This window comes from Episyrphus balteatus, chromosome 3, assembly GCF_945859705.1.
Source record: "Episyrphus balteatus chromosome 3, idEpiBalt1.1, whole genome shotgun sequence".
In the NCBI taxonomy this organism is placed as follows: Eukaryota; Metazoa; Arthropoda; class Insecta; order Diptera; family Syrphidae; genus Episyrphus; species Episyrphus balteatus.
Genome location: NC_079136.1, coordinates 127,096,473 through 127,109,076, shown reverse-complemented (window position 1 = coordinate 127,109,076; position 12,604 = coordinate 127,096,473). Strand labels below are relative to the sequence as shown.

Genomic DNA, 12,604 nt, shown 5'->3' with positions numbered 1-12,604 from the left:
AGAAAAGAAAAAGCTTAAAGCTTTTCAAGTTTGTGTGGAAAATAAATCTACTTACTCAAATCATTTTCAGCAGCTGCTAACTGCTCCTTTGCCACCTTCAAATCCTTTTCGAGTGATGTCTTTTCAGTCTCCAGCTTCTGAACCTTATCTCCATTGCTATTCAGTACTATTGCTCTCATTTCTTTAATTTCCTCCTCCAACTCTTCAAACCATTTCTTCAAATGGTTCTTTGGTGTTAAGTCTGTGACTTTTCTTGGAGTTCGTTGAGGGAGCTTTTCTTCGGCTTCTTGAAGAATCAATTTCAATTTTGTACTCAATTCATCACGTTCTTTTTCCGACACACTCAATGACTCCTTCAAACTTATCAATTCAGCACTAGACACTCCCTTGTCAGCACCATTCATCGATGGTTTACGCAATGCCTGCAATTGCATTCTCTTATTGTCTTTGAGTAGTTTCTCATTTTCTGTTTCTAGAGTTGTTAGTTTTGAACGTAATATTGCAGCTTCTTGTTCAACTAGATCCAAGTGTCTCTTAGAATCGATATCTTGAGATTTACCATTTGTCTTGGCAGAAATTTCAGCTTGAAGTCTTTCGATTTGTCGATCTTTTTCAATCAAAGATTTGCGCAGTGTTGCCAACTCATCACTTTGAGCTTTAAGCTTCTTGTCCGATGCTGAATTTGATCCAAATAAGCTTGGAAGCTTTCGACTACTTTCATTGCTTTGTAACTTTGATTGAAGTTCTTTTACTTGTTTCTTTGTTTCGGTGTTTTCTTTTTCAAGATCTTCGACTTTCAATCTAAGAATTGAGGCTTCTTGTTCGTTAAGTTCAAGGAGTATTCGTAGCTCAGCTGGATCATCTTCGTCGGAAATACCTTCATCACGATCAGATAATGGCTCTGGAGTTAAACGATTTGGTGTTGGACTCAGTTTTCGACCTTTTGGAGGTAAATCATATTCAATTATTATAAATTCTAGGCTCTCAAGTTATACAAAATAACAAGCTATGAGTCAAACGCACATGCTTTAGCGATTTTTTAACATGAAAAAGCAAAAAAAAAGCTTGGTTTAAATTTTCACAAAAAAACTCACGGCTTTGTAAACGTGTAGTTAAAGGGTCATAATAAAACCCTTTTCCTGAAACTCTTTTCTATTTTACATTTTCACATTTTTTCATATCAAAAGCTTTCAAAAGCTTTTTTTAAAATATTATATACCTAAACTTTAAAAATTACGTCGTTTCTTCATTAAAAGTGCATTCCGAGTATCTTTTCTTCTCTTTATGACCTCTCATATTGTGTATCCTTGGAGCTTTTGGATTGAAAGCTCAAAAAAAAAAATTTAAAGAGATTTTATGTTTCGGCCATTCTTGTTTTTTTTTCAATTTTCCTACATTAAAGCTTTGTATGAACCTTACAGATCTAACCTAAAGCTTTTGTACTGAATCAACTTTAAGTGAGCTTTTTTTAAGTCTACAAGTTAGATGTGTCAAATTGACAGATATAGAAACTGTCATGCAATAAGCTAATGTTTAAAAGGTTAGTTGAGGAAAACGAATGTTAGTAATATATTGAAGTTATGCAGCTGGAAAAAATGGCAAACAAATGGGATAATAAAATGAAGTATAAATAGCAAGAAGTATTTACTGAAGTATATTTTCTATTTGTGTGTTTGATGTGTATAGTAAATTTATTAAGGAAAAAAAAAGAAATAAGCAAAATTTTGAAGCAGTTAAAAAAAAAAAACAAACTTAAATAATATAAAACTAATTCAAAAAACAACACAAGTAGGTTATTTTATTATTCGTACTTCTCGAACGTGATGCCATTTTTTTCAACTGCATCATCATGGATTCATTTTCATCTTCAAAACGCACAAGTTTTCTCCTTAAATTTTCAGCCTGCAAACAAAATACATAGAAAGTTTTTTTTAGTTATGGTTGATTTGGATTAGTCAATTATGCCAATAAATATTTGACAGTTGTCAAGTTATGATTTTCACTTTTACGTTAAGGTCAGCGAAAAAAATGATCACTCAACCCAACCCTTTTAAGCCTGAAACTCCTATTGCAGACAAAAAACGGACAAAAAATGTATATCTCTCATGAGAAGTCATAGCAAGGTTTTAATTAATTTTGAGTTCATTTTTAATTTTAACTCTTTTTTTTTGTAAGAGATGCATTTTTGTTGTTGTTTTATTAGTATTTTTTTTTTATTGTTTCTCTTGATGAAATATTTCCTTTGATGAGTTGTACTTTCATTGGCTTTTCATGATGACTTGTCCTATGATTAGCTGTGTATATTTCAAATGAATCTAAGTTCTAACTAACAATTTTGCTTCTATAAAGCTTTACAGATGTTACTTTAGCTTATCTAAAGCTTTATAGAAGCAAAATTGTTAGTTGGATTATAGTAAGTCTTATTTAAACCGGAGTCTCTTAAAACCGAATTTGTGTTAAGTAAAATTTAATAATGAAAAAGAAAAGGACATAAGATCGTTGTATAATAGCTGACCAATTCTGCCCAATATATTTTCAAAACTAACTCATTTAGTCTAAAGTTAAGGAATGTATTAGGCATACCATAAAACACCATCAAATAAATTGAATAAAGACAACGATGCCAAATACCTGCGCCACCAACAAACCAAGCCCGGGACATCACCGAAGGGAACAATAACGAATTATTAGCTGAAGATGCCAAAGACATGAAACTTCCACAAGGGCTACTTTCCCGTGAAATAGTGACATCTTTAAACGAAGTATTTTTATCGGAATCGTCTCCGGTCTGACTTTCTGTTGAAATTTTAATTACAAGTGGTAAATTGGCCACTTCTTCTGTTTGGGTTTCAGTTGAAACTTTAACAATAATTTCTTCCAAAATCTTTGTTTCGTTTGTTGATTCGAACGAAATGTCATTCGTTTCCAGTCCTACTGACTTCGTTGTCAATTCCAAGAAACTTTCATCGATATTTGTTTCCTTATCTTCCATTTGAATTTCCTCAACTTGTATGCCTTCATCAATCAGTGTTATTATTTCAGTAGAAGTTTCCGAATCAACCATTTCGATATTTGACTGAGTGGCAATTTCTGAAAATCCAGATTCACAAGACTCATTGCGAGTTTGTGTACCTCGTGGAAAATATAAGACTTCTACTTCATCAGTTTGAGTTCCTTGATTGAAACGGCCAAGAACACCTCGTCGTTGGCGAAGTCTTTCGTTCTATGTTCTTGAAGTTATACAAAAACCTTTTAACACCTTGAAAAATAAAACTCACCTCTTGTTCAGAGAACTTCAATTGATCCTTAAGATCTGACTCTCTTTCAATAGAATCCTGCAAGTCCCTCATAAGCTGCTGTGGGTCCTCATGTGAACCACCACGAGTTAAAGATTCACGGGTAAACTTTCCATCAGCTGAAGTCGATTTTCCTATAACACCCAACATTGGTGGCTTCTTTTTCCCAGGATTTCGAAGCTCATCTGCTTCGCTCTTTAAGAGAATATTAAAAAAGAAACAATTTTAAGAGAGAGAATTTTTTTGAAAACTTACCTGCAACTTTCTTGAAAGTTCATTGGAAAATCTCAATTCTTCTTCAAGTTTCTTAATTTTATTGGCCATATCTTCATTACAACTAGCCTGTTTTTCCTGTTCCAAACTTTCAATCTTACGTTCACATTTCTTCAACTTAAAACTAAGTATCCTACAATTCTTCGTTGTGGATTCAAGTTGTTTCTGCAGTGTGGTATTAACTTCAGCTTGTGTATCTCGAAAACTATCATGCATCTCTTCCATTTCCGCTTCGAGACCTCGCAATTCACGTTTCACTTCGGTATTTTCTTCCATAAGTTCCTCACAAAGCTGTTCGGCAGCTTGAAGTTTTCGTTTCATTTCATATTCGGCACTTTTGGGACCGTTTTCGATTTCCTTCAGTCTGGTGTTAAGGGATCTTTTTTCATCTTGAACCTTTTCGAGTTGAGATTTAAGCTCGTTTACTCTTTGTTGGAGACTAAGTGCTTCTGAAGCAGCCGTTCTATTAGGCCCGGTATCTATAGAAGCTAATCTTCTCAACAGAATATCACTTTTATCTCTTTCAGCTCTTTCGGCTCGTGATCTCATTGCATCTAGATCGGCTCGGAGAGCTCTCAATTCATCGTGTAGCTCTTGATTGTGGGTACCTATGATGGTTGTATCTGTGGTTTCTGTTGTGAGAGAAGCATTATCATTGTATCTCTCCGAGACAGCTTTTTGGTTGTCTTTTATTTTTAGCATGAATTCGACATCCTTTGTGGCCCTTTGTTTGTCAGATTCTTTTTTAGCAGCTGCACTACTACTGCTGGCAGAGGATCTAGATGAAAGACTTGATGTGGAACTGTTCGTTGATGTTCCAGATGATGCTGAAGATTTTGTTGTTGTCGAGTTAATCGATGTGGATGAGGGTAATTTGGGTGATGATGAGGATGTGGATGTGGAGGTGGTAGAACTTGTAGATTTTTTTGGTGCACTTGGAGGTTTTTTCGGTGAATCTGTTGCGGAAGAGCTCGAACTCGATGATTGTCGACGTTCTGGTCGATCTGGGGGAGTGTTATTTTCTGTTGAATTGTGGCTGTTTGAAGTTCTGAAACAAGAACAATGAAGATAATGTAACTAGCTTGGTTCAAAAACTTACTCTTCCTTTTTGGGAACCGAACGTTCTCGACTTGAATCACGTGTTAAGCTCTTTTGTTTTTTGAGTAGATTCATTTTACGCATTCGCTCAGCGAGGCTGTCGTTGTACTGGATGACTAATTCGTCTGGAATATCCTTTGAAGTGGATGATGATGATGATGCTGATGATGATGATGGTCGCCGTAATGTTACTGTTTCTTCCAACTGAATGGGAGGAAAGAATTTGAGAAGGGGTTAAAAATTAGTTAAAATTTAAAAAAGCAACTGTAGAGTCTTAATAGTTTGCGAAAATGCCTTATATTGGGGATGAATATTTGAAGATATCTTAAATGTACCTACATTTAAGCGCAAGAAAGCGCTACTCACTGGAAACTCTAAGAAACTTGATTTCTGGAACCTTTACTCTGGCTCTGTGGAAACTCTTTCTATCTGAAAACTGCAAGGAAACCTACTCTGTGGAAAACCTTTTCTCTCTAGAAAACCTCCCGAGAACCCTGATTTCTGGAATACCTTACTAAGAACCATACCCTGCTCCCTGAGAACCCTTTCTACGCTTGGGAACTGTTTTATGGGAACGCGTTTTGGACGAGTTTTGGACGCGTTTTGGGCGCGTTTTGGGCGCGTTTTGGATGCGTTTTGGGCTCGTTTTGGAAGCGTTTTGGTTGCGTTTTAGGCGCGTCATGGAAGCGTTTTGGGAGCGTTTTGGACGCGTTTTGGGACGCGTTTTGGAAGCGTTTTAGGCGCGTTTTGGGCGCATTTTGGACACGATTGGGACGCGTTTTGGAAGCGATTGGGACGCGTTTTGGAAGCGATTGGGACGCGTTTTGGACGCGATTGAGACGAGTTTTGGACGCGATCGAGACGCGTTTTGAACGCGTTTTGGGCGCATTTTGGACACGATTGGGACGCGTTTTGGAAGCGATTGGGACGCCTTTTGGACGCGATTGAGACGCATTTTGGACGCGTTTTGGGAGCATTTTGGATGCAATTGGGACGAGTTTTGGAAGCGATTGGCACGCGTTTTAGACTTGTTTTGGACGCGTTTTTGGTGCGTTTTCGGCGCGTTTTGGACGCGTTTTGGGCGCGTTTTGGACGCGTTTTGAACGCGTTTTGGACGCGTTTTGGACGCGTTTTGGACGCGTTTATATCTACTAACAATTTTGTTTCTATAATGCTTTACAGAAGCAAAAATTGCATCTGTAAAGCTTTATAGAACCACAATTGTTTGTCGTGATTACTCGTTTTGAACGCGTTTTGGGCGCGTATTGGGCGCGATTGGGACGCGTTTTAAACGCGTTTTGCACGCGTCTTGGGCGCGTTCTGGAGACGTTTTAGAAGCGTTTTGGGTGCTTTTTGGACGTTGGTCTAGAACACATAAACAAAAAACTATCGCAGAGACGGATGCACAAAAAATGGTTATTAGAAAATTTTAATAATCAAGTTTTTGGGATCCCTATATTTTGAGGCCCCTTTTACATGAAGATTCCAAAAATCAGGTGTATCAGGTGTATTCATGTAAAAAGGGGCCTCAAAATATAGGAAACCCTACTTTCTAGGAACCCTTCTTTCTGAAAAATTCTCTAGGTATATGTTAAACATTTTTCCCTTTTCTATAAGAACCGTATTCTTTAAAACCTGAGTTCCCTGATTTCTGAAATCCTAATTGTGTTGGAACCTTTCTGCCTGGCAGCCCTACTTTCTGGGAAACCATCTTTTCTGGAACGTATTCCTTTTTTTTTCATTCCACTTAATTTACCTCTTTTAAATCCAATGTTGTAGTATGTCTTCTCGGTGGTATTTGAACTTTCAGTGAAGTCTCAACATTATTTTCCACTGGCCGTATAACCATGGCAGCGGATTCATTTTTTTCATCCAAATCCGGTGTTGATGTCCATGATTGTGGGCGTTTCTTAAGCTCTATATTATAATGAACAACTTCATGATGAGAATTTTGTATTTTGTTTATTTTAATTTGATGGTGTTAGATAAAGATGAGAGTATTTATATTATATTCGACGCCAAACGAGCGAACGAACAAACACCATTGAGAGATAGAATAACGATAGCAAAAGCGTGCGAGCGAGGGCGTGCGTTAATTATTGTAGTAATTATGGCCGTTTATATTATTAATTTTATTCCCAAAGAGTTATTATTAAGAGAATTTTTTATTTAGTTGAGAAGTTGATGAATTCACATTCACGTTAACAATTAGAGAGAAAAAAAGTGAAGAAAAAAACATAATTAATGATATGAGTTTTTCTTGTTTTTAAATTTAACATATTATTTTATTAAATTAATTAACACTTAAAATAAAGAAATGTTATGATTTTTCTTTGAGTTAAAGATTTATGACTGTTTTTTTTTTTTTTTTATTTTGTTGTGTGTTTTTGTGAACCAGGTGCATTTTCCATTCCTCTTCTTTCTTCTAAAAATATGATTTTTTTATCTCAGATATTGTGCGCATTTTGGTGCTACAATATTATTATTTGATGAACACACATAACAGTCAATATTAATTTGCTTTGAAAGTTTTAATCAAATACTTATTAAATCAAGAATTTAGAGAGTTGTTACAGTTTTGAAAAGAAAAATTTAACTTACCAACATCATTGCCATTTGTTGACAAATTTTGTGTGGATGTCCAAGATCGTGAAGAGGGTCTATAAAAAAAATAAAAAAAAAAAAAATTTCAGGAGATAGTTCGAAATAAGATTAATTAAATTTGCAAAGACAAAATCTAAGAACAAAAGCCCCTTTTAAGAGGCATCAGACGCATGATTCCAACAAACAAGAAGCGTTCAAACATTTTTTGGTTACTAATACTTTCCTTAATTGACATTTAATTGAGAAATCAAAAGATTCTAGGGTCACTGTGGCGTATGAGTAACATTTTTTTCTATGTAAAAAATTAAACTGTTAATAAAAAATGTCTGAACAACAAATAAAACTAAATGAGTTTTTTTGAACACTTTTTAATCTTTTAAAAGATGTTCATAACCTTCGTTCAAAGTGAATGCTTTATTTTCTATTACATAAACTGGATCGATTATTTATTATGGATTCATAAAACAGTTTTTTCCAATAGAGTATTTATAGTTTTTTCCTGTTTTTAATACTTATTTTATATTTCCACCACATGAAGTCTTAAAATTACAAACTACTTCATGATCGCCTCACAATGGCTTGACAAATACTTGAAAAATTCCGGACATTCGTTAATTTAATTTTGTTCTGTAAAAATAACAGTTTTAAAGATTAATTTTAATATTAATATATATTTCATTCTCTGACCCTTCAAAATAAATTTTTGTTGTTTAAAAAAAAGTGGGTCTAAAAATAAAAAAAATTCCCGGCGAATGTTTCTCTTATTTAAACATTTGAACGAAAATGATCATGAGAGTTTCCCTCGGAATTTTTATAATTACAAAACCAATTTGTACTAACTTTTTCTACTTTGATTTTAAAGTAATTGTTTTCAATGCAAAATCATTCCGAAAAATAGTTAAACCAAAGTGATTTTCGTTGCTTTTAATTTGTATAACGCATCATTGTAGAGTATAAATACTTTTCACCATCTTTTTGATGGAACATTTTTATTCCAGAAATAATGATAGAGTTTCAAAAGAAAAAACAAAAGATATATCACCATTAATTAAATTTTAAATCGAATGAAAAGAGAGCTCTTTCTCTGGTGAGAAAGTTTCCAAGTTTTTACTAGAGCCCAAATGAGATAAATATTATTATCGCAAACTATATTATATACAAGCGAAGCTTGTTGGTTGAGGCCCAAATCCACAGCGGATTGTAGCCGCCTTACGGCGCTGGTCACCCTAAGTAAGTAAGTAAGTATTTTATATCAAATGTCAAATATACAGAAAAGAGAATATACAGAGACAAAACAACGCAGAGATAAGTTTTACTTCAGGTATAATATACCTGGTATATTCAACTTTATTTCTGGTAAATTTAACTAATTTCTGGTATATTTAACTAGGTATATTATGGTTAAATATGCCAGAAGTAAAATTACCCTTGACGTTATTTTTTCCGTTTAATTACGAGTATATCTTAAGAACTACTTACTTCTACAGACAACACCCAATGAGAAGGAACACCTTCACCTCTGAAAAAAGATATGTAGATGTTTATGAATTTGATTTGATGTCACTGTATTAATATCTATTATCAAAGACCTCAGAAATGATAAAAAAAGACACAAACGGTTTGATATCGTAAAACAATTCCACGTCTGAAATTGCGTTGAAAAACCGATAAGACATATTGTCTGAAAAATTTGGCTGATTGAAAAAAAAGCTCCACCAAGGTCATTACCAAATTAATCCACTTCGTTAACAACAACTTCAAAAGGAGGACTAACGATTGTTAAAGAATTATAAACACATAAAGCATACTGGTCTTTTGTTTTAACCAGACAGGTTGTTCAAGCGAAATTTGTTATTGTAAGAACATCCAACATGATTAATAGTCTATGGACAGGTTATCATTAATTTCTCAATTTAACATCACAATAGGGCGGAACTAATTACTTTAAAACAAATTAGTTTATATGAATTATGATACCTCAACATAAGCTTTGGTAGGGTTTTTGTTGGTGGATCAAAATAAGAAGTTTAAAAAGATTTTGTATTTTGTCCATTCACCATAATAGTGTTAAATATGTTAAAACTCTATTTTTTGATATTAATCATTTGCTTTCCAAGTAATTTTGGATATCAAAATACTGGGCTCTTAAAAGCAATTAAATACGAGCTTGCTAGCTCCTTCAACAAAACTGCACCAATTTTAGACATAACCATTGAAACCAATTGCAATTTCTTTAAATCTTTCTTCATTGACCTTGTAGAAGAAATTCTTAAAGTTAAATGGAATTTTCGTATTCAATTGGATATTGATAATGAGGGAAGACAATCTATGGGAGATTACAATCTAATTTTTATCGATTCTTATGAAGGATTTCGGTAAGTTCATCAAAAATCTATTACAATTTTTAATAAAATAAGCTTCAACCTAATCTTAAAAGGCAACTTCTACCCTCACTGGACGATTATAAAGGCAATACCCCAATGTACTTCTTGATTATTCTCAAAACTTCAGTTTTCGAAAAACTTCTCAGTTGGACCGAGAAAATATTTGATGATTTATTCCTTCGAATGTTAGCCAATGTCAACATTTTGATTGAACAAATCAATGGCCAAGTATTTTATTATACATATTTTCCTTACCAAAAGACAACTTGTCAATCAACAAAACCTTTTCGAGTTTTTCGAAATTTCAATTGTTCGCTGGAAAATTCCGATGTATTTCCAGAAAAGTTCAAAAACATTCATGGATGCACTCTGCGCATATTGACAAGGAACTTTCTTTTTGGTAGAAAAACTCATTATTTTGGAGGACTGCCAGAAGCTTGGGATATAGAACGGGAGATTTTGGACACTCTCAAGGCTAAGATAAATTTTGAAGTTAAATTCACCCGAGCAATTGTATATGACCGACTTGAAGTTTGGGCAAATGGAAGTGCTTTTGGGTCATACAAATTGGTAAGTCACATTCAGTTAGATATAATATATGAAATCATTAATTTTAAGCTTTTAAATAGCTCAAAAATGGTAAAGCTGATATCATGATTGGTTTCTATCGACACGGACCTTTACAAGACCTCATCTTCACCACGAGTGTATCCTACTTTAGGAACTGGTTTGTAATCGCTATGCTTCGTCCAGCTCCAGAATTTTTGAAATTTTCCTGGCTTTTTGCACCATTTCATCCTTATGTATGGATTTCTACATTCACACTTCTCATTGGTGCCTCGGTCTGTATAACTTTGTTCTCCAATATCTCAGGTTTTGTGAAACTTTTCGAACTTCAACCCAATCGACCGAAAATCTTCAACTCTTTGGTAATTGCAATTGGAATGACTATTGCCAAAGTACCGAAGAAAAATTTTCTACGATATTGCTTCATTATTTGGAGTTTTGGACTTTTAACAATTCGTTCAATGTATCTAGGCAAATTGTTTGACTCATATCGTCGAATAATTCCTAAAACAACTCGTCTCACAGTAACACAGCTTTTAGCTGATCATTATACGATTCATATGCAAACTGCATATTTTCCTTTGTTTAGAAATTTCTCCGGAATGGATAGTATCAAATATGAAGAATTGACAACCGATAGAAAACTTAACCAAGCTTTGACCAAGAATAGTGCCGTAATCGATTCGTTTTTGTATTTTTATTTGACTCACAATCAATCGGAATTGGCCGATTTGGTGATGGAGCCTTTATTTACGGAACATATATGTGTCTTTTTTCAGCCACATTCATCGATGGCAGTGATTGTGGATCAGATTATTTTACGGATGATAGAAGGAGGACTTTTGTTACGTTGGATGGAACATTTTGAAAAATTGAAAAATATTAACTTTTCTCATACAAAATTCTCATCTGAAACAGGACCTATTGTCATTGGAAGATTCAAGTATATTATGGCTTTGTTTGGTGCGTTATATATTTTGGCTGGTGTTGTTTTTGTAATTGAATTATTTTGGAAGAAAATTCGAATGTTTTTTTCGAGGCTTAGAATGAACAAAATTAAAAAAATAATTAAAAAATAAATTAATATTGTTGAAAAATAAATAAATATTCATTAAAATTGTTGTGTTAAATAACCTTTGGCAGTGAAATACTTTCGATTATTTATTCATATTTTCTATAAATTTCGAACAGCTTTGCCAATTATTGGTAAAAAAAAGTCTCGGCCAAGATTTCCCAAATTTTTACAAAACAGTCAAGAGTAATGTTTTTAATACTAAAAAGTACACATACGCCACAGTGACCGAGTTTTATTTGCAAATATTGACAGAAAATGATTTTTTTCCTGATCAAAGTTGACTTTATCAATCAACATTCTTAGGGTAAAATTTTTACTGAGACTATGACCACCCTAATGCGGGCACTTATTTATACTTCATACGCATTATAGCCGCGTTCCATTTGTAGATCATAAGTTGATCTAGAGGAGGGGTAATTTACTCATGAGTAGATTTAGTACTAAAATTAACACTTGTCTTCTACTCAAGGAGATGGGAATGTGTAGTTATTGTACTAGATTACAACCTCCAATGGAACAGGGCTATTATGATCTTTTGCTCGAGTAAATATGATGTAACTTACTAGTACTAGATTTCTACTCATGAGTAGTCTACCACCTCCAAAAGAACGCAGCTATTAAAATGCGCTCTTCGAAACTTATTTCAATTTTTTTTACTTTTGCAAACAAGTTTCGGCAATACATTTTGACAGAAAAAAAAGCACTCACAGAAGAAGAATTGAAAACATAAAAAAGTTATGTGTTGCGGAAAACTTTCGAAAAGAGCTGCTGCTAGAAATTTCTAAAACCGATGTTCATTGCCGATGCAACTATCCGGGAATTACTGTAGTAGATTTTGTACATAATTCTTTTTATTTGTATGCAAACTTTAACCTGGCGAACTATCAACAACATTTTGGCAAATTCAGCTGTTGTAAATTTTTAGTATGAAACATTTTAGTCAGTCTGTTATGTCATTGAATGCAATTTAATGTTAAAATAATAAATAGTCAAGTTACTTTCGAGGTGGTAAGCTACTCATGAGATCTAGTACATTTATTGTTAGATCATCTCATACCGCCTTTTGTCCTAGAAGATGGAATTGTATTGATTTCGTTGAAAGAGCGGTCTTTTGAAAAACTAGTAGTACCTAGTAAACTTGTACTTGTACTTTACCACCTCTAAAGAAAAAAAGTTTTTAATTTCTAGAAAATGTAGTAGATTGTTATTGTTTCCATGGAACATGGAGTTGAATAGCTTTGGGAAAATCAACTTTGTTTGTTGACTGTTACCTAAAATCAAAAGAGTTATAAAAGCGAAGTATCAGA

The 12,604-nt window shown here is 33.8% G+C and overlaps 2 protein-coding genes across 7 annotated transcripts in view; one reads left to right on the top strand and one right to left on the bottom strand.

Moving 5' to 3' along the window:
• The window catches only part of LOC129913089 (kinectin), a 32,500-nt gene that overhangs the window by 3,157 nt on the left and 16,739 nt on the right, over nt 1–12,604 (bottom strand). For 2 of the 5 annotated variants that reach the window (XM_055991545.1, XM_055991544.1), the window contains exons 3-9: nt 7,269–7,327; nt 6,424–6,602; nt 4,669–4,871; nt 3,552–4,617; nt 3,279–3,491; nt 2,632–3,223; nt 56–940 (exon numbers count right to left, since the gene is read on the bottom strand). In XM_055991545.1, coding sequence (XP_055847520.1) covers nt 56–940; nt 2,632–3,223; nt 3,279–3,491; nt 3,552–4,617; nt 4,669–4,871; nt 6,424–6,602; nt 7,269–7,327 — 3,197 coding nt within the window. Of the gene's footprint in view, nt 1–55; nt 941–1,811; nt 1,903–2,631; nt 3,224–3,278; nt 3,492–3,551; nt 4,618–4,668; nt 4,872–6,423; nt 6,603–7,268; nt 7,328–12,604 lie in introns of all 5 variants that reach the window. The other 3 variants (XM_055991548.1, XM_055991547.1, XM_055991549.1) reach the window with 3 other exon arrangements.
• Nucleotides 9,740–11,308, top strand: LOC129913091 (uncharacterized). Of its 2 annotated transcripts, XM_055991563.1 has the most exons (3): nt 9,740–10,225; nt 10,285–10,458; nt 10,529–11,308. In XM_055991563.1, the coding sequence occupies exons 1-3, from the start codon at nt 9,752–9,754 to the stop codon at nt 10,535–10,537; spliced, it is 657 nt and encodes a 218-aa protein (XP_055847538.1). In that variant the 5' UTR covers nt 9,740–9,751; the 3' UTR covers nt 10,538–11,308. The 2 variants fall into 2 exon arrangements, with proteins under 2 accessions (XP_055847538.1, XP_055847537.1); XM_055991562.1 differs by having other exon boundaries at nt 10,285–11,308.

Excerpts from the sequence above, each read along its gene's own strand:
- LOC129913091 (XM_055991562.1), top strand. The coding sequence starts at position 9,752 with ATGTACTTCTTGATTATTCTCAAAACTTCAGTTTTCGAAAAACTTCTC. Across the intron at positions 10,226-10,284 it reads CTTTTGGGTCATACAAATTG|CTCAAAAATGGTAAAGCTGA; the intron begins GTAAGTCACATT and ends GCTTTTAAATAG.